At 47.1% G+C, this 21425-nt stretch overlaps 6 protein-coding genes across 6 annotated transcripts; 4 read left to right on the forward strand and 2 right to left on the reverse strand.

The window, feature by feature from the left end:
- Positions 1-2798: 2798 nt before the first annotated feature.
- On the reverse strand, positions 2799-3721 carry H6S33_011588 (uncharacterized protein; the record flags this gene model as incomplete). The annotated part of the gene is made up of 5 exons (XM_044842966.1): positions 2799-2812; positions 3048-3171; positions 3339-3395; positions 3465-3478; positions 3568-3721. 5 exons carry the CDS (start codon positions 3719-3721, stop codon positions 2799-2801), a joined length of 363 nt encoding a protein of 120 aa, XP_044696356.1.
- An 800-nt stretch (positions 3722-4521) lies between these two features.
- On the forward strand, positions 4522-5793 carry H6S33_011589 (uncharacterized protein; the record flags this gene model as incomplete). Its single annotated transcript, XM_044842967.1, has 2 exons — positions 4522-4817; positions 5163-5793. The coding sequence occupies 2 exons, from the start codon at positions 4522-4524 to the stop codon at positions 5791-5793; spliced, it is 927 nt and encodes a 308-aa protein (XP_044696357.1).
- Positions 5794-11714: 5921 nt separating this feature from the next.
- H6S33_011590 (uncharacterized protein) lies at positions 11715-12622 on the forward strand (the record flags this gene model as incomplete). Its single annotated transcript, XM_044842968.1, has 4 exons — positions 11715-11852; positions 11922-12225; positions 12302-12456; positions 12527-12622. 4 exons carry the CDS (start codon positions 11715-11717, stop codon positions 12620-12622), a joined length of 693 nt encoding a protein of 230 aa, XP_044696358.1.
- Positions 12623-13795: 1173 nt separating this feature from the next.
- On the reverse strand, positions 13796-14496 carry H6S33_011591 (uncharacterized protein; the record flags this gene model as incomplete). Its single annotated transcript, XM_044842969.1, has 3 exons — positions 13796-13807; positions 13860-14127; positions 14180-14496. The coding sequence occupies 3 exons, from the start codon at positions 14494-14496 to the stop codon at positions 13796-13798; spliced, it is 597 nt and encodes a 198-aa protein (XP_044696359.1).
- A 54-nt stretch (positions 14497-14550) lies between these two features.
- H6S33_011592 (uncharacterized protein) lies at positions 14551-14790 on the forward strand (the record flags this gene model as incomplete). Its single annotated transcript, XM_044842971.1, has 1 exon — positions 14551-14790. The coding sequence occupies one exon, from the start codon at positions 14551-14553 to the stop codon at positions 14788-14790; it is 240 nt and encodes a 79-aa protein (XP_044696360.1).
- Positions 14791-19294: 4504 nt separating this feature from the next.
- Positions 19295-20395, forward strand: H6S33_011593 (uncharacterized protein; the record flags this gene model as incomplete). Its single annotated transcript, XM_044842972.1, has 2 exons — positions 19295-20323; positions 20375-20395. 2 exons carry the CDS (start codon positions 19295-19297, stop codon positions 20393-20395), a joined length of 1050 nt encoding a protein of 349 aa, XP_044696361.1.
- Between the last annotated feature and the right edge of the window lie 1030 nt (positions 20396-21425).

The raw sequence follows: 21425 nt of genomic DNA on the forward strand, positions 1-21425 counted from the left end.
TATTTGTAGAGTATTTTAGCAGAGCAGCGTGCGCAGTGGCAATTGCGATACGTACCCATACAGTTGCGTTGCGCCTCTAGCTTTACAACCAACCAACCCAATTCTCCCAAAATCGAAACGTACCGGGAAAACAGTTGACTCATTGCGCTTCCAGTTTTTTTTTCTTGCTGGCCCCATATATACCTCTATCTCTATCGTGCGGTTGAGAAGAGGGGGAAAGGGGGGGGGGGGGGTGGTGGGATGGCTATTTACCCACTGGCATAGTTGGTTGCTGTGCACCGACCGGGTCCGGGTATTCTGGGTGTGACGGGGTAGATGGAGATGGGGTCGATGGGCGTGATGGGATAGGTGTGATGGGGTGTGATGATGGAGGAGATGGAGGAGATGAGGATGAATGGGATGAGGATGGGTTAGGCGTGATTTGGAGGCTTATCTTTATCTTTATCTTTATCTTTATCTGGAGTGGAGTGGAGTGGTGGGCGAGTGGGTTAGGTGAATGATATGGTGGGCGACACGATATCGGGGTCGGTCTTGGCACATGTAAAAATCTCCATCAGGTAAATCATCACCTATTTAGTAGTGAAACAAGTGTTTTTGAGCTCACAGATGGCAGATCATAGCCGTTTTTGGTAATAAACCGAGTGCTTTATGGTGATTGACAGGGGTATTTTACTGGACTTCGATCCGGCCTTAATAATTTGTATGGGTAAAAAATTGACCTGCCTCCCTACCAAAATCACCCAACTTCAAACTCTATCTCCTCAACCACAACACAAGATAATTAAAATCAAAGGCCGTAGAATGATTCTGCTCTTGATTCTCTATCATTCTACGGCTTCTAATCAAAAATATATTGTGTTGTTGTTGAGGAGATAGATTTGGCGTTCATATACTCTTACCGGCCCCGATATCGTGTCACCCACCATAGCCTGGCACGCGCCAAGAGATGTGTATGATATGATTAGATTACAGAACAGCATTCCACCCCACATCGATCCCGTGGATCAATCATTTCCCCAAATAGAAAATGCTCCTCCCGGGCCGCTTGTCAAGCCCAACGGCTTGTGAATCAAAATCACCCACCTACCTACCCGTCCCGTACTCTACATGATAAAAAAAAAACGGCCCGTCTGTATGCAGATCCAACACGACGTCGCTCGCTCGGCACTGCGCTCCAAGCTTAAGTGAGCCAGCCAGTTGTTATCTGCATGGCTGGCTCGCCCCGCGGGCGCAACGCAATCAAACTCCCGGCCGGCTCGCCGCTCGATCGTGGTGGATCTGTATGTAGTTGGATCTTGAAATAGCTAGAAATAGAAAATAGAAATTTCCGGATTGCTTCTGCTTCGCGTAGAGTATTCCGCGCCGAGTTGCCTACTCTACTCTACTCTCGCTGCATGCGTGTCTTTGTTGCCTAGAAACTTGGTATGTATAGGTAATCTTTCTTGCTGCCCGCGCGAGGTGCTTCCTTCCTTTCTTTCTTTCTAGGGCAGTTCGTGCAGATACGCATCTAGAATGTAACCTCTGATAGAACTCTATCTTCCAACGCACATACCCACAACTACTCCGCGTATACACGTACCCCCAGGACCGATATATATATATATATATATACGGAACGAAGCAAACGCACAACAACAACAAGAACAACAACCACGCACCGTCCGTCCATCCGGGCCACCCGCTTTGAAACCCCCGTTCTACATACCCGTCCTACCCTATCATGTCCAATTGTGTGCAACGGGCCTCTCCCCAGCCATTCTTAACGTACCTCCCAGCCTTTCCTTTCTCATGGCATGTATACTATACTATGCAGTCCACGCTGGCACAAATCACCACGGCCAGATAACCGCGAGACCAGGATTCGGCCCTCGGCCCCCCCCGTATACATACATATATACAGACCGACCTGCGGGCAAATCAGCCGCGGACTCGGATCCTGCGCTTCTAGAATAGGCTCCAGGGTGCTGGTCTGCGTAACTAGAGTACTGCATGTAGATTGCTTCCGCGTCATCATTGTACTGCGCTGGTAGTGGTGCGCTTGCTAGCTGCCACGTAGAAATATTAGATGGTGGGTTGTGGAGGAGCTAGCTAGCTCCTCAGCGGGCAAATCAGCCGCGAGCTCGTGCGCTTCTAAGCTCCAGGGTTCCGGGTAACTGCTGGCTAGATTGCTTCTGCATGGTCATGGTGCTGGTAGTGGTGCGCTTGCAATTGCTGCCACGTAGAATACCTAGTAGCGGAGGAGCTCACAGGCGGGCAAATCTACCGCGGGCCAGTGGGGTCGCGCTTGTGCGGTGGGTGGGAGGTTGGGAGGTTGGGAGGTATGCCACGTTATCCATGTTTGTGTTTATGCGGACTAGGAGGAAAACTCTGTCCTGGCTAGCACGTAGTGCTTTCTGCGGGTTCGTGATATATCTTCTAGGCAGGTGGTTTGTCTGGCCGGCCGGACCGCGCTTAATACTTGATACCCATACATACGCATACTTGTATGTATGTATGTATATGCGCGCATCGGATTATACGCATACTTCATGTACTATGTGCTTCTCCTGTCACTTGTCGGAAAGGTGAAAAATTGTCAGTGGTCGGTTCCTCCGAGTAGTCACTATTTCGAGGTAGGAGGAGGAGAAGTGGTAGATAGCCGCAATAGCAGCTATGGGTATCGTCATCAGCGCTTGGGTTATTACGTTAGCCGGGAAATGATGATGCTGCGTTTATTGCTTTGATTTTGTGAAGAATTGCCCAAATATTACACGTACGTATGTACCGTACCAATTGCAGAGCCGGGTCGACCGACCAGGTTACGTATATGTATCTATAAACTCAGTGTCAGCGCTTACTATCATATCATATCAGCATCACAACTATGAACGGGGCAATTGAACAACGTGTAAATAAGAAAATAAAAATAAAAAAAGGGAGAGAGAGGAGAAAAATTCTCATAGGCAAACCAAGTGGTTGACTATCGCGCGATGGATGGACGGAGCAAGTAATATTCTGTTTAATTACAATACTTCACAGCTATTACATGCAGGCGCATATGCACGTACACGCGAACGCCGACCTGCGTCTATCGCGCCCCGCGTAGGACCTGCCTGTTGGGGACGGGCCAGGGTTGGGCGAGTGGTTGTTTGTTCCCGAAGGTTTGGGTGGGGATGGATGCGGTCTACTATTCTAAAGTTAGTTAGCTACAGTTACTAAGCTACATGTAGGCAAGGGATGACGATGGGGGGATTAGTGGATGGATGGATTGATTGGGGTTGTGATGATGATGGATGGGGATGATGGATTGGGCAAGCAAGCCTACCAACAAGAAGCTGCGAAGGGAATCAATCACGAACCTTAACGTCAGCGAGGGGAGTGTTAGTTAGATGTGTGTAATTAGGGTTCCAATGGCACTATTGGGGAGCATCGGCCATCGTTAACGCCCACGCTGCAGACTGTTTCTGTTTCTCAGCGAAACAAACCGTTAAATTCCCACCTACGTCGCCGTCACCGTCATGTCACCCCCCTGTCCGTCCGTCACTGTTTAATCCCGTTACACAGGTAGGTACATGGGGGTAAGAGTACATTGTACTTTCCCCACGCTTTTTTGGCACCCAATGGAGTGTGGTGAGTGGAGTGCCAAGGTGGGAATGTTCCAAAAATACGCGCCTGCCACACACATCATTAGGGTTGGGAGTTGCTGGGAGGGATAGTCGTTCCCGACGGTTTGTTTTTTCATCTCCGGGATGGAAAGGATAGAATAGATTTGGAATTGGGGGCCGGAGGTAGCTAGGGAAGGGAGAGAGTTAGAGAGAGAGAGAGTTAGAGAGAGAGCGCGCAGCGTGTGTGGAAATGTGCAATTGACTGAACTGATCCGCTGTAAGTCTTACTATGTAAGTACCCACTTCTACGCTTTCGTGTCCCGACTAGTACTTTGCTCCACGAAGCTACATGCATCCTCATGCTGCTTCTTTCACCTGTACGAGATGTATGTAGAGCTAGTAAGTACTCACAGCAGTAGTAGAGATACCTGTATCGCGCCTACTGCGTTTACTCCCAATGCCCCCCCCTCCTCCTCCCCATTCAGTCCTCCTCCTCTACTCCACATACCGACATAGCTAGCTTCGTCCCTCCAAGCACAGCAGCATCCCAGCTGAGCCTTCACTGCATAAACGCACCCACCCACTCGTGAGAAAAAAGCTATCTGCATGAAATTCCCACCCACCCACCACACCCACTCCTCACCCGCACCGCTCAGACCCCAACCCAACCCAAAGCCAATGAGACATGCATAACACCAGGGTCCCAAGAATAGGTAAACCTGCACTCTCACATTCTCTACTCCTACCCAAAACTCTACACGGTGCTGGAGGCGTAACTGTGTAATACATAGATATAGCCCTGCCCATCCCACCCCCATTGATCCCAACCCACTACCTACCACCACTACCACCACCACCGACTTCAACATCAACCTCAAACTTAACCTCATTCACATAAAAAAATAAAGACCACATATCTGGAAAGAAAGAAAAAGTCATGGGCCAAACCACATCCGCACAGAGCTCGCCTTCGAGCTCGCCAACAAGTGCTACTTTTCCACCAAACTTGCTGCCGTTCAGCAACAACAATAATAATATGCACCCGACGTCCGCCTCGCGGTCGTTTGTGCCAGAGGTCGAGATGCTGTATCCGAAGGATATGATGACGGAGACGACGGTGCTGGCGGCGCTGGAGTATGTTTCGCAGAAGTTGATTGCCAAGGGGATTCATGTGCAGATGATACTGGAGGGAGAGGCTTTGGGGTGCTTGTTTTTGGGATCGAGGGATAGGACGTGAGTAATCTTTTTTTATTATCATTATTGTTTTATGTTTTTTAGTTGTATATATACGAATTAGTAGATACTGGGGTTTTTCCAGTACTAGTATTGCGTATAGATGCTTTCTTCTTTTCATTAGTTGTACAAATCTTTTTTTTACTACATTCCTATCATTTCCGGTATCTTTGTACCTGCCTTTTTCTCCTAGATATATTACTCGTAGTTTTTTACTACTAGTTTTTCCTATTATCAGTAGTCATTCCATTCCTAGTACATTTCACATTGCCCAACTTCCTATATCAGACACACCCATTATCAGTAATCACTAGTCAAAAAGCAATACTAACATCTCACCTCTAGATCATCTCTCAATCTACATCCCACAACATTCCTCACTCCCCGAACACAAACCCACCTCACGCGTGCGCTGCACCGCGCCTCGCAAAAATTCGGCCTCCCATCAACATGGGCCCATATCGCGCCCACCGCGCCAAACAGCACGCTCCTGCACCGCTCTCTTCTCCAGAACGAGATAATCTTCTCCTCCGAGGGCCTGACCGTGCTGGCGGTCGACCTCTGCTTCGCGCTCAAGTGCAAGCTCGAGGCGGTATCGAGTTACTGCGACGCCGAAGACGTCGAGGATGCTGTTGTGATATTGAGGAGATTGGTCAGAGTGTACAGGGGGAGGCCGCTGACGAAGGGGTATATTTTGAGGAGTTGGCCGAAAATAGTAGTTAGTGATGTGGGGCTGCTGAGAGTGGGCAGGGAGTATGAGTGGCGGTATGGAGGGAGAGGTGTGGCGGGTGTCAATGATGAGTATATGGGGTGGAGGAGGGAAGGCGGTGTGGGGTGGGATGTGGGGTTGGAGGAGCTGGAGAGGATGGGGAGAGATAGTGGGACGTATGAGTGCGAGAAGGGAATGCCAGACGTGATGATGGACTTTGAGGCGATCTTTAGAACTGACGAAGAGGATAATTGGGGTTGCAGGTAGGGGTTTTGGAAGTTCTTGTTCTTTTTTTCTTTTGACACCTTTGGGACATTCGTTAAATGGTTTGGTGTTTTCTGTATTTTTTTTCCTTTCTTTCGTTAATGCTTGTTTGATCGTTTTACATGGGCATCTTGTTTTGTTTATTTGCTTTGGTTGGCATTTTTTAGGTTCGGGTATATGGGTGCATAGATCTACGGAGTTTTTTATTTACTTACTGGCGGGCATTTTTTTTTTTCTCTCTGTATTTTAAGCGTGGAGTTTTTTCTCTGTTTATTTTTCTTTTCTTATTATCCTTCTTTGGCCAGAGTTGACTCACGATCGTTAAAGGTTTTCTGATATCATATTAGCATTTTTTCTTTCTTGTATCCACTTACCATGACTTAGCTCATTTGCTAATTCTCTTATTTTTTATTTTTTATTTTCTATTTATTTCACACATGTATTCTACATTCGTTCTTGTCAGTTGTCAGTAATGATTCAACTGTCTCTTCCCAAAGAAGCGGGCTCCCGCCGATCAGTTATGTAGGCAGCGGAGATTGGCAATACATACATTGAACGCATAATTTCATGACATCTCAGCCCTCCCAGAAACCCCCCCAATGGAAATTGTGACTTCGGAAATCACCATCACGGATTGCGATGATTGGCTTGTATTACTGTTGGGCGTTCTGCGCCGCATGCAGCCATTGCATTGATTTGGAGCAAGTCTTGCCAAGGCTGTTGGTCACGCAGAGCAATTAAACACGTTGCTAGCTGTCATACCCACCATTTACGCTTTTCTGGTAACGCGAGGATCTGGTTTTCACCTTCTTCGCTCTTTCTCGGGCAAGGAAAAGCGGGTGCAGTGGAGGGTTTGGTTCGTTCGTTTCGGCTCGGCTGCTTACCTGTGTACGGCACCGGAGATCGATATCTGAAGTGAGCCTCAACCGTGATGGTGGGTTTGTCACTTTGTGTCTCGAGACGGTGTATCGGGCCCTAGTTGGAACGTTCAGCTATCCAATGCAAACGAAAAATATGTAACTAAGTAAATATGTATTTACCCCTCCCCTTTCTCCTTAAATCTTTTTTAACTTCAGCTTCACATAGCCACCATGCATACACACACACACAGGACTTTAAAACCATCGGCAATCTTACCCACGATGCACGCAGCAAGTGGAGAATCAAGATAAAGAATATCCTTAGAATAGGTGTCCCCTTGGCAATTGGCGCCGTGTACGGTAGAGTATCTAGCCGGTGTGTACGGTTTAAACTCGATTCATATTCCTGGGTCCTCAAAGAGGTAAGCCATGACGAGAGACTTATTAGCCCTTCCCGTAGGTTTCTGGGAGTAGATGTGCTTACCGCGGTTTCCAAGAACCCGAGAGACATAAAAAAAGAAATTCTCCAACCTGCGAGACCAGCCTTACCCTCTCTCACACGTGGGTGGCATTCACAGACATTCGAACGCGCAGAATTAGCTAAGTAAGTACTCTATGTAGGTACTTGCTCCAAAGTAGAGTAGACTGGAGAAGATACTGCATGACGTTCGTATATCCTAGTAATAATAATCCTACCACAATTAAGCTTTAGATACTGACCGATGACTAGAAACCCAATTGTCGCAATTATGTCGAAAATGTCACGTGCAAGCCTCCACACTCCTCAAGGTTAAATCAGGGTTTCCAGATTAATTAAGCACCGGTTGAATCGAATATGTTTGGGACTCAATCAAAGAATAGTAACGCTATTGTTTCTTGCCTCCTCCTGAATATGTGGCAGAGCGAGGGCTGTGTCCGCACTTCAAGAGTAAATTCTGTCCTGTGAGGGGGTCCCTTAAGCCACTAGGCGGCCATCAGTTTTGCCGCCAACTCCGTCCTAACGGTGTGGCTTGTGGTATGATAGCAAGTTAACAGCGCCAGTAAAGTCGCCAAATACGTAACAGCATAGGTTGAAGGAAGGCGGCTCCTGCGCGGGGTACATATTTTCTCAGACAGTTGTTGGTTTATGCATCAACAGTCATCGCCGGCGATACATATATATTCCCGGTGTGGCTTAGGTGCTGCACGGACGTTCAACGTTGTCACGCCGTCACGTAGTGGCAACAACCTCATTCGCCAGGTTAATCTAAAGCATCTAAAGCATGAATTTCGGTAGTAACCGAAGCGCAAAAAGATACGCTAAGATAACAGGGGCGAATGAGAGTAGTGGATACCGCCAAGGACCCTTGTGCCCCTCGTCATAACCACTTGTTACCAGGTAAAATTATTAACTCCATGCTTTCGGGTACCCGGAAACCTACGAGATTCCTCAGCAGCAATAATAACAACCAAAGGACTCCCCTTTGGGATATAAGATAAACTCTGCCGTCTCTCCATCGAATTGGCTTCTTGCTTTTTTCTCTCCTTTCCCGGGATGGGCTTCCCGTCTCTATTACCTGCCTCAATTTGGATATTACACAAGCTTAAAATCGACTCCTTGTTTTACAAAGATTCAAATTCCTTTTGAGTGCTATTTCGGGCCGTTCTAGTATATTTTTGTATCCGATTCTCTCAGACATTTGGTGATCTCCCTGCAGGAATAAATACTACAGTACTGATTAATGAGTGAGAGATTGAGGGGACAACAAATAAGGATTGACCACTCTAATATTCTTGTGCTTTACCAGAGCGACTATCTCCAACTCTTATTAGATAAAATTTGAATTAAGCCTAGGTGCTTAAGTGCACAACCTGGCCATTGGTGGTGTGGAACAGGTTATCGAGAGGTGGTAGTCATGTTGGCATGAATATGGCAATCATTACCTCTTTCCTGTACGATCAGTAGCCCATTCGGCGGTAAATAATCTCAAAGGCATGTATATTGAACACGAGGTTCAATTAGCTGTGCCGCATCGTAATGCATAATATATGACCTATTGATTGGTCCCATAAAGAATACAGAGAACTACATTTTCTAGGAGCACTAACCATATATGTACACACCCATTCATCGATTCGTCAATATTCAGCCTCGAAACAAGTTTATCATTGTCATTACCCTGTGAGGCTGCAGGGCTAAGTGGAGTCCATGATGGCGGGTTCCTATTCCGGCTTTTTGGAAACAAAAATCCATCGAACCCTATGGAAAGTCAACATGCATAAATCACTCGATACCTACAAGGTTTTAAAGGTGTGATATGCTGTTCCAGCAAAACTCCCAGGAGCTAGTAAGGAATATGGCGTCTAAGGAACTTGCCCATCCACACAAGCAGACAATAATATCGCACCTGGCGAGTGAATTGTACCAGATATGCAGCCATCCTGAATTATCCATCGGCAAGAATTTCCATCCAAATACGCCTTCTCTCCTGCAAGATATAGGAGTAACATGACCAGACATCCCCAAAAGGGCTACCAAAAGTGTCGACCTTAACTTAATTTTTGTATTCGAACGATTACGGCGCCAAACTTGTTTGCCTCGCACTTATCGAGACTGGCTAGGGTTCTGAAATGTCATAACTGGTGCCAGCACATTGGTTCTTGGTAGAGTATAATCCCTCCTCCTTTGGATATAGATATGAAGACCTTTCCTCTTCCTTTTTCCTCTGCCAAGCCGCCCCACCCAGGAAGTGGTCGGCGTGAGGCTTCAGCTGTCAGTGACAGGCTGGATTTGCTCTTAAGCTTTAATGCTGATGCGAGTTTGGGTGCTAGGGCACACCGATCATGGGATCGGGGGTTCGGTGCTTTCACATTTTGAGTGGGTATGCATAGTTGTAGGCGCCTGGTACCTAGCTCAGAAGTACTTTGTATGCATGATATATGCTGGAGGAGAAGACCTTCGTGTCGAGTTGAAACTCAAAATGGTTCTCTGATTCGTCCGACAGTAGCTCTTGTTCCAACTTAGTAGACTCTGCCAAGCATCGAGTTGTTGGGGGCCTAAGAGGCACGACGAAGGGGTTAATTGGGAGGAGACTTTGAGTTTTATCTAATCTTGGATGAAGTTTGATCGTGACATATCACCCAGCATTGCAGGATGGAAGTTAAAAGGATTGACTATCATGTTCTGGGCAAAAGCCCCACCCAAGCGAAGGGCGGCAATCATCAGTATTTGGCTTCAAGCAAATTGCCTTTAGGGCTAGGATTAGTGCTTACTACACTATGCGTTTCTGTACCAAATACAGGGCTTGGTGGAGGCTGGAGTGCGCGTGCATAATGAACAAAAGCAATTTAGAGTTTATGGGATCACGCCCAAGTGTCAACGTGAGCGCGGGTGCGGTTATTGGTGTAATAAACGCGTGAGGTTTAGATGCAAGCGTTCAAGCGCATTAAACATCCTAAACGCCCCACACCTAACCCTGTATCGTAGTCCCGGTTGCTGACTCAACGCTGGGGACGCAGATCAAATGCTTGGAGGTGGTATACGTATCTTGATGATCCTTGGTTTCGTACCCGGGGTAATTTCTATTTCTTCACAGTATCTGTGGTGTCTTTCAGAGTGCCCCCCTGCCATGTGCTATACATAAATGTCAGATAACAGAAACAATAAGCTTTTCAATACACGTTTCACAATGCCACGCGGTTTACGTGACGTAGCGAAATATGTGGGTTTAAGAACACTTATGAACTTTTTTAACCTATCATGACTTTAGGTTCTATAAACGTCGAGGGTCTATAACTGCCTGTTTGAGTCTTTCCATTACTCTCAAAGTACCCGCGACCAATACCAACTCTTTATCACTGTAGTTCATGATTATGGCACTCACTTATGGGTTCTTTGGAGCGTATTATTCGCTACAAAACTACGAGGTTGGTCGAGCATCTCAGCTAGGTGGATATCCGTGTATCCGCCGAGTACTGTATTTATCATGATGCTGACGATGTGTACAGCGGGCATCCTGCATGAACTGCAATAAATCCGGCAGCATTCTAGGCCTTTGCCGTTGATTAATTTATAGAACCTCACGTTCTATGAGGAATAAAGTAATGCCACGGAATAGTTCTTATTTCCCGAATATTAACACCCCTGTCGACCTGTACTAACTCACTCTCGTCTGCACCTGTCAAAGAACGCCTCTAAACCATGCGCAATTGCAACGGTCCCGAGAAATAGATTATCGGGCATTTGAACCACGTTACCCCATTTGAACCCCTGGCGGGCATTTAGACTCAGATGCCCCCAAACGGCCCCCTCATGCTTCACGGAACATTTGGACCAATCGAATTCATGTTTCTACATTTTTGTAGTAATGATTCTCTCATCAATATATCGGTACATGGTTTGAGAGTGCCGATCTCAGCGAGGCCGGAGAATAAACTCCAGGTTTTCCCCTTCACTCTCCACTATATAACCTCCCGGCCCGTTGTTCCCGTCGGTATATATGCACGGATATCCCCGAATCCTGGAGTCAACAAGCTTAAATCCAAGGAAGAGAGTACCTTGCAGAAATTGGACAACCACGCCCGGTAGTAAACACGATCTCCGCACGTACGCACTGTCTACTTACTGTTCGCGGCGGTCCGCCCGGGAGGTGGTCCGAAATTTGGCCGTCGATCCTGTTGCCCTGGGCCGATGTTTTTTCTTCCCTTGGAGGGTACCTCAATTTATATTGCTGCCGATAACCATAAAGAGAAAACTAACTTGCATCCTCCATGCAGTTCTCTATACGCAGACCCTTGTGGATAGGATACAGGAGCGAGCATAAGCCTGAATATTCTAATTATCAGGCGGTCACAGCAGTTGAACATCACGGCACTTTTGATCCGATGCCCTGATCCGGACATGGAGTCCAAATTGAAGCTTCAAAGTATCCAAGAGGCATGAGAGTTCATATAGATTAGTAGAGATATCTGGGCCATTAAAGCTCTATATAAACTCGCAATTTCCCCATTTTGAATAATACTGTCTCATCACACATCTCGACAACTTTCTAGTCTTCAAGCCAAGCATCATCAATAATATCCACCATGGTCCGTTTCAGCACCCTCGCCCTCGGAGCTCTTCCAATGCTCTTGTCAGTCCAACAAGCGGCCGCTGTTAGTGGAACTGGTAGCACTACCCGTTATTGGGATTGCTGTAAGCCCAGCTGTGCCTGGAGCGGAAAGGTGTGTGATAGTATTTGCTACTAGTAATGTTTAACGGTTTTACTGATCAGATATCATGAATGAAACCAGGCTGCAGTGACATCTCCCGTCAAAACCTGTGATGCAAACAACAACGTCTTGGCAAATGTCGACGCAAAGTCTGGCTGCGACGGCGGAGTCGCCTACATGTGCAACAACCAAATTCCATGGGCCGTGAGCGACACTCTAGCCTACGGATACGGTGCCGTCAGAATCACGGGCCAGACCGAGTCTGACTGGTGCTGTGCTTGCTATGAGCTCACTTTCACTTCTGGTCCCGCCTCGGGCAAGAAGATGATTCTTCAGGCCACAAACACTGGTGGTGATCTTGGGAACAACCATTTTGATATCGCTAGTAAGTTTTTCATAACACTTGACAGATGTCTCACTGTGTTGCGTTGCATTGCCTAATGTGGATTGATTGGTTTTAGTGCCCGGCGGTGGTGTCGGTATCTTCAACGGATGCACCGCCCAGTACGGCGCGCCCTCAGATGGCTGGGGCCAGAGATACGGTGGTGTTAGTAGCAGATCTGAGTGCGACGCTCTTCCTGCTGCTATTAGGGATGGTTGCTACTGGCGATTCGATGTATGCACCCCATCCTGACATTTTGGAATTGTAGACTCGTATTGATCGCTGACTGATACTGTTTGATTAGTGGTTTGGTGGATCTGATAACCCGACTGTCAGCTTCCAGTCTGTTACCTGCCCGGCGGCATTGACCGCCAACACCGGGTGCACTCGCACTTCGTAGAGCGGGAACGTGGGGTACGGGTACTGCAAGTAGAGTACATACATACATGACATGATGAAGTTTTGAGATGAGATGAGCTGTACTATAGTAGATTGACACTTATTCAACGATGGCAATGATTTGTACTCTAGGTTGTAAATAGCCAACCCGTGAAGAAAGAATAGCAATCAGAATATGCCCTAAGCGTGCATTGCATATGCGATTCTCCCTCCCCGTACCACAGAAGCTCGCGATCTCGGTAAGCGAAGTTCAAATCAGTCTATATCAGATTTGATCGGGCCAAACATCGAGTTTGGTTTGCACAAGTCATGCATCAGATGATAAGTCTGGTATATCGGGGCTAGTAGAGTATGTACATGGACATGTAGTGTACGCTCCCCATTCTGATCACGAGGATAGCGAGAGCCCATCATCAGTCCATTCTCACTGAACAATTAACCATCCAGCTCCTCATCCCGATGGAATCGGAATCTCAGGCGGATACTTGCAGCACCATGTAATGTAGGCAGAATACACTCCACCCCACAGTCACAATGTACTCCACCGAAATGCGGGGTTTAGCCGGTCTGTAGCATGTAGGTCAAGAGGACCGACAAGAAGAGACCTGCAGATATCACCGATTTGATTCAATCATGATCTCTTGGCGGCTAAAACTCATGTACTAGGGTGTGTGCAAAAGTGATCAGAACTCGATTTTTAGAGGTTGACGATATGCAGGTAATTGCGGGTCCAGTAGGGTGGGAATCCAATCAAGGGCGCCGAGACTTTTGTATTTATAAGGGGGAAAAAAGTGATCAGAACTTTTCTATTACTATCTACTCTAGTAAGGTGTGGCATCCCCGCCAGCTGCAATAACAGCTGCCAGTCTACGGGGCATGCTTTTTACTAAATTGTCTAACATATCTCTAGTTATAGTATTATCCCAAGTATTTTTTAAGACATCCTTCAATGTATTTAAGTCAGAAATTCTGCCAAATGTCTCTCCCAATTCCGTCTCCATATGTGCCCATAAGGCTTCAATCAAGTTCAAGTCAGGAGATTGCGGGGGCCAGTCAATACTATCCATATTATTTCTTTCCCTGCAGAGAATAGAGTATTTTTTGTGCCCAGGTGCACCATCTTCTACTACTCGTGCCCAGCCATATTCCTCGCAGCATTTGTGCCAAAAGGGTATCAAAAGAGGGTCTAAAATGGTTGTAGTATATGATGAAGAGTCAATTTTGCTGCCAGATGGCACAAAATATATATCTGACTTGAGTTCAGGGCCACAGAACGCTCCCCAAATCATGACAGATTGCTTGCCTGACTCCCATCTCTCGTCGATACAGTCGGGATGATATTCCTCATCTGCTCTGCGTATTACCCATGGACGATGGCCAAAGCCGGCTGTGTTGAAGGTAGATTCATCGGTCCATACCACCCGCATCCATTCTTCGTAGGTCCAGTGCAATCTCTCCTGACACCATTGTAACCGTTTTCGCTTATTTATATGCCGAATACCGAATCTATATATTTATTAGTGTCTATGATAATATATTCCTAATTTAAATGACTTACTTCTTCCTTGGAACGCGCTTGTGATAGCCCATAGATGCCATTACGTCCCTCAAAGTTCTTACTGAGCATGCAATTCCCATCTCTTGTATTATATCATCCCACATCAAACGCCTAGTCCTTTTATCTCTGGTGATAAACAGCCGAAGCCTCTCTTTCTCCTCTGCATTGAACACGACAGGCCGGCCTGTTCTAGGCCTATTTGAAGGGGTCCCGTTGGATTTTGTCCTAGCATATATTGATTGACAGGTTCTGAAATCAATACCTGTATGCTCTTGTATCTTCTTCCATGTCATCTTTGCATCATCTCGCAAAGTCATTATTCTTAACCTCTCATCACGAGTGGTTTCCTTTCTGTAAATATTGCTCGAAGCATGGTGCTGAGCCCGGGTGCCTTTGTTCTTCATGGAACGGAATGGACAAAACAGGACGAACAGAACAGGACGGACAGGACAGGACAGGACGGACAGGACGAACAGGACGGACAGAACGGGACAGAGCAGGAAAAGACAGAGTTCGTGATGTTTGATAACAGTTCGGTGTCGGCCTTCTCTATTGCCATGACACTCATGAGGTTGAACTCAAACGTGGCCGTCTGTGGCTACAGCCAATGATAATTTGCAGGCCCGATCCGCCAACCACGACGGCTTCTGATCACTTACCCACAACACCCGGTACATTGCTGCACAAACAAACCGGGGCGCCATTATTTTTTTTTACACTGATGACATCGATACTCTGCTCTACTCTGCCGCCGCGCCCGCTGTTGTTGTTATTGCTGTTGTTGTTGTTTTGAGTCGGCGAGGTGGAATATTCTCTCGAGTGAGTTAGACGCCATCATGTGTTTGAGACAGCGATTGAACTGGTTTGATTCCCGACAGCGTGTCTTGCCTGCAACGGAGACGTAGAGAAACAATCTTGCGAGAAACAGCCAGCGCGTCATGATCTGATCAGTGCTTGCGTGTGAAATATGTTTGATGATCGACCGTTTTGTTTGCGCACGCGAGGGAGATCTGCAGGGCACGTGCGGCACGTGTTTTGATTGGCTCCGTGGGGGTTTGGGGCGGGGTGTGGGGGCAGCTGAGGGCAGTGAGTGATTATTTGTGATTCGCTTATGGGTGTTTGTAGATACGGGGAATCGAGGATCAGAGGCGCAGTAGTAAGCGGTAGAGCATGATCGGAAAGAGGTTAGGATGCTCGATTCCCTACTCTGTGCTGTGTGACGCTGGTGCTGTACTCCATATCTAGAGGGTTCTACATAGCTGTAGTATCATATCGGTAGTCAGTCAGCGGGAGGACTGGCTGGGCTCGATGCTGGTATGGTGCGTGTCAAGGCGGGGAACGCGTGGGATCCGTTGGGACCGGTATCTAATGGTGAACCCCGGGTTTGCGGGGAAAGGGGGCGGGGTTTTCCCGGGTTTGAATCGATCGTATTCATGCGGTCTTGAGCTTATATCGCGTGTGGGGAGCGAAGTGGGTAAGAGAATAAGTGAATGTGGTCTGACCTACAGCCCATTGAGTTATGGGCTTTGGGTCTATGAAGGTGATGGTAGTGTATGTTAAGGTTGGGTCCGTGTCCAGGTCTGGCGGGGATGGAGGGTGGGCGGCCGTCTGATAAGGTCCAGCTAGCTGGGCGGAGGGCAGAAGGTACACGGGCGGTCATAATGTAGCTTGTTGAGAGGTAGGGTGAGCTTCTGAAGTGATTTGATTCGTTAACCCAGCTATGCAGCTACATATATACATCAAGTCGCGGTTCAGACAGGTTAGTACGAGGTTTGAACTGACCATATTCCAACTCTTCAGGTTTCAAAACCGTTCTTTTGAAAGGCCGGACATCCAACATCAATATATGTGAAGATACGCCGTGGTTTTAGTTTTGATTGATTGTCTCATCAGGAGTAGAGAGAAGAGTACCGATGGATTAAAAGAAGAGGAGAGAAGGTTCCTTTATAGTCACAGCGAGAGAACAGCTTGTTCACAAGTACAGATAGTCCGAAGCAAAGATGTACGTACGTACATGAGGTTGTCCACAACAGCCGCAATCACTTACTACGAATAACAGTTTTACCAAGCTATATGAGTACATGCATCCTCCCGGCTACATGCACGTATGGTTCGATAACGAACGAGTGATAACTCGTGGTTCTGTCTATATCCATCAACCGCGCCCAACCCACCAACCCCACCCCGCCCCTACCCTGACCGCTCTACTTATGGATCCGTTCATGCTAGATAAGAGCACAGAAAATCCCTTTAGTCTCATATCCGAAGAAGAGACACAACGCGTGGTCTGTGGGCAAGTCGACTTGTTCTGTAGGAGTAGTAGTTGTCTTAGTCATAGGATATCACTCGATACCGGAAAATGTCGGTTGCCATCTCTATCGACCTGAGGATATGCTTGACCGTGTGCCTGTAGCTAGAATTTGTAGCCTCTATCTATATATTCTCACTTGAGATTATAGCGCGGAATGGGGCGATCTTATTAGTTTTCGCCACGAGTATCCATCTCTCGGCTCCATTCTTTCGAGGTCAATGAGAAGAAGTGGGGAAGGTATGGAGATATTTTTTGGCGGCCGTGAGGTAGTGCTGAGAGCTCGGCGAAGTATATGTAGCGTAGGACTGCAGTTGACACGTTTAAGCACCGGGTGTCCTCGCCAGGCACCAACACTCGACTTGCCAGCCAGCCAGAACACATGTAATATTTTGCTCCCTGCACCTCCATACCAAAGCCGGAGCCGACCACATTTTGGCTGCGGTGAGTCTGATAGACGAGTAGAGCTACGATTCATGATTGCAAATGACGGTAGTGCTATAGTTATCCCCGCGTTATCTGGATAGAGTGGCTGGGATTTGTCGGTCAATCAGGTCCCGGGGAAATTAGTAATGGGCTCTACGTTCTCTGCCTCAATATTTGGTTATAACTCTGTCTCTCACAACAGGCCCAGTGTGTGTTTGGTACCTATATAGGCGTTGTGACTAAAGACTATGCCTTCGGATCCCCCTGAGTCGGGGGAGGTTTCGTGCATCGTAAGACTTTGCTAATCTGTGGGTCGTAGAAACTTTCATCAATCAATGCCTCTGGAGGAAGTACATGTACCTCAACTACCGTTAATTCCGTAAACTAACCGGCTTTCCTACCGGCCTGTTATAATAGAATATTGCTAAATCAAAAGGGCGCGCATGTGAATCGTAAACCCAACTCTTATATGCATACACTCCAACTCCATCTACATCAAGAGGGTGACATTGCTGATGCAACGTAATTGAACTTGCGTAAGACTTCGGCTGTAAAGTATCGGACAGATTGAGTCCTAGTGTCTTCCTGGAAGAACGTCGAAGATTGCCCGTACACTAGCTTATACAATGAATACCGCTCTAGTTCACTGCCAGTTCCATTGTATGCATCATGGACCCGTTTATTGTAGGTCCATAGTACATATTTTGGCGAGGAGATCAAGAAACAGCGAGATATTTCCCTTTCCGGGCTGTGGTGGGGCCTGAATCATAGCCGCTCACTCGATTCTCAAACGAGACGAGATTTCTAATGGAGAACGATACCTTAATCTAGCGGGCGGAGACCGCTTTGAAGTGTGTAAAGTATTTCGGGCTATAGTTTGTGTGTGTTGCTGTCAATTGTAATAATGTGACTTTGTTCCAAGTCGAAGTCTAGAGGCCTCAATTGCCTGATGGTTGTAAGTGTCTATGGCCAGGCCATTCGACGTCCAATAATTAATGTCCAGTCCGAAATTGATGACCCAGCCCAGTCACTGTCGTAACGCGGGCTATTCGACTTTCGGGGCAAAATACCACCAATAATCCTCTAGCCACCTCTGTAGGATTCGAAATCCCTTTTTCAGACCATTTATCTGACTGGCCGGACTAGTCCAAAGTTAACCGATCGAGTCCAGCGCTAGATATCTATAGCCTAATAAATACTCTAAGCGAGTGGTAAATTATGGCCAGAACTGGCCATTGAGACCTTTGGAACCTCAACTTAAATTCAACTCCAACTGCTTCGTGAGTAGCGTGCCTATTCATGATGTGCTTTCATGGGTGGCAAACATCAATTGCAAGATTCCAGCTGGCCCCTCAAAGCACCCCGCCAAGTGCTAACTGCCAGGCGGTAATGTAGTGAGCACGTCCAGGCACATTGCTTTGTTGGATACTGACATGACATGCATCATTGTCCTATTTATATCTTCGTATCCTGATATTGTATCGTATCGTATCGTATCGGAGTCTTCCCCAGAACCCTGTCGGTGGAGCTTCGATAAAGGTGTCTCAGATCCCGGAATGGTCTGAAAATTGGTCCAGTCGAGAAAAACTGTGGTAAATGGGTGTTTGAAGAAAATGAATGAGCTACCACGCTTTGGTACCAGTCTTGGCAGATATGATCTAATCTAATCTTAATCCTAAACCTAGGGTTAGGGTTTATGATCTAGACTGACATTGTGTGCGAAACTGACTCCAGGACTGTCTTTTTATATTACTGGAGCTACATGTGTTCCTATGTCAATAAATACTTCGACCTTTACGTCGATCTGCTGCCATACACGCATGTATCGTATGTATGATCATTTTCTCAGCTCTAGGAGATGATGGCTTGTCAGGTACGGGAGTGTGGAGGCTTAGTCATCGGCCAATCGGGAACTTGTCCTCGAAAGCGATCCAAATTAAGGACCCACGCACATCATACCCTGGCTGAGGAAGACGTCGAAGAAGAAGAAAGGTGGACGGAAAATTGTCCCTAGTCTAACCTCTTCCCCCTTTTGTCCTTGTCCTACCACCTGTCAATCCGACAAACCTCGAAAGCCTCCTCCCCCATCATCATCATTACTTTTCCTTCCTTTCTTTTCTTCCATTCTCGCCCTTGCCCTTGCCCAGGCTTCGGCTTTCTGTTATACCCCGAACTTTTATTTATTGTCTTTTCGCGGGCTGGCATCTCGCCCCTGCTTTCTCTGTTTTCCTCATTGTGTAGTCTGGTATATATCTCTCTATCCAGCTTCTGGAACATCTGTGCATGTACCTTTCTGCCCGACTACCTGCCAAGGTGCTGCTGCCTGCGAGCTCTGAAACTGATTCTCCGCCCGTCTTGACAGTTACTCGTTTATATCCACAATGGCCGCTCGCGCACTGCGTCGTTCCAATCCTATAACGCTCCTGCTGGGGCTCTTGCTCTTCCTGGGCTTTCTAATCTTCATGATAACCCCTTCATCACCATCTGTTCCTAGGGTCGGGTCCAAATCGCGAAAGAGCTATTCGCCCTACGACGCACCGCCGGTAGTTCATTACTATCTCAACAATCTCACAACCTCCAGCGAACCCATCAAGAACCGCGAAAAAGTGCTACTCCTTACACCCCTAGCTCGCTTCTACGATGAGTACTGGGCCAATCTTATGAAGCTCAACTACCCACATGATCTTATCGAGCTCGGGTTCATTGTTCCGAAGACACGCGAGGGCAATGCCGCTCTCGTTAAGCTGGAGGAGGCGGTGAAGAAGGTACAGACTGGCAAGAAAAAGGACAGATTCTCGGGGGTGACGATCATCCGCCAAGACTTCGACACCCCTGTGACCCAAAGCGAGAAGGATCGCCATGCACTTGCTGCGCAGAAGGCACGAAGAGCTGCAATGAGCAGAGCTAGAAATTCGTTACTCTATACCACTCTTGGAACCGATACCGCCTGGGTTATGTGGTTGGATGCAGATATCATTGAGACCCCCCCCACTCTCATCCAGGACCTTGCCAAACACGATAGGGCTGTCATTGTTCCGAATTGCTTCCAGCGCTATGTCGAGAATGGTGTCAAAAAGGTCCGGCCGTACGACTACAATTCATGGCACGAGTCGAATGACGCCCTGGACATGGCAGCGAAGATGGGACGTGATGAAATTATCTTGGAAGGATATAAGGAAATGGCGACCTGGAGGTCATTGATGGCCTATGAGAGGCAGGAAGGCCAAAGTATCCACACTGAGACGACATTGGATGGTGTTGGTGGGACGGCATTGTTGGTTAAAGCGGAGGTGCACAGAGATGGGGCTATGTTCCCGCCCTTTGCATTCTACAACCTCATCGAGACCGAGGGTTTCGCGAAGATGGCAAAACGATTGGGACATCAACCATATGGTCTGCCGAATTATTTGGTAGGTTTCTTAGCTCATCTGTATGGGAAAATTCGAACTAACAGGCGATAGGTCTACCACTATAATGAATAATTAAAGAATTTCGTATCATGATTGACAGCCCTGCCCTGAATTGTCGTCAATATATATTGCCAAAAATTTAAGTTGCAATTTTGTCACTTTGCGGGTTGCGTTATCACTCGGCTGGCTTGAGGGATGGTTGTTTTTTCCCTTGGGGCTTTAATTAAGCCTCACATTTTTCAATACCCAATTGGCCTGTTACTCTGTTTCCATAATTTTTTCAATTATTATTCTTTATATTTATTTTCGGATTGCGTTTCATGGATTTTTCTTTCTCTTACTTAGTTATGCTCTTAAAAATGGTGTGATGGTGTGTATAGGGACATGTCGTTTTTTTTTTTTTTTTGCGCTTGTTTGGGTTTCGATTGACAGACTTGGTGAGGGAATAGTTACATAGAAATCGGGAGGTGGAGTGGAGGTACTTGTACCAATTCAATTCGCGATCAGGTTCAAAAAGCCGATACCGAACATAAGTTGATTATCACCATGATAGCCGGCGTGCCCGTTATTAACTACATGCAATCGGAAGTGTCGAGGATCGGAGTGGTGCCTTTGTTAACCTGATCTTCGACTGATTCCGCGGACTGTCCGAGTCCTGAGTTATTAACCGGACTCCCAAATCTCTCAAATGACCGAGTCCCTGGGTCGGGTCTCTAGACGAGACTGAATCACTGACTTGACTTGACAAAGTCCACGCACGGGTCGAGTCGAGTCAATTCTTGCAGACTTATATAGTCGATCGGCGACTCGAGATCAGTCATGCTAGAATGGGGTGATGAGGGGTAAAGAAGGAATCCCGCCTCATCATTTCCACGGCCGACGAGGTGTATCACGTAATAATAATACTTTCCTCTGGTGGGTTTTTTCGTGGTCTTGTTCGTTTGTCAGAAACTTCTCGCGGTTGACAGAAAGTATTTTCGGCTCCATTACCCAATGCAGACGTCATCACAAACTGTCACTCGCGGCTGTCATCTGCGTATGCTACAACTGTGGACTTATGGCGTAGTCCTGTTGATTCCGCCATCGTCTCTTCTCTCATCCA

This window comes from Morchella sextelata (genome assembly GCF_020137385.1).
Source record: "Morchella sextelata strain SCLS chromosome Unknown scls_6, whole genome shotgun sequence".
Lineage (NCBI taxonomy): Eukaryota > Fungi > Ascomycota > Pezizomycetes > Pezizales > Morchellaceae > Morchella > Morchella sextelata.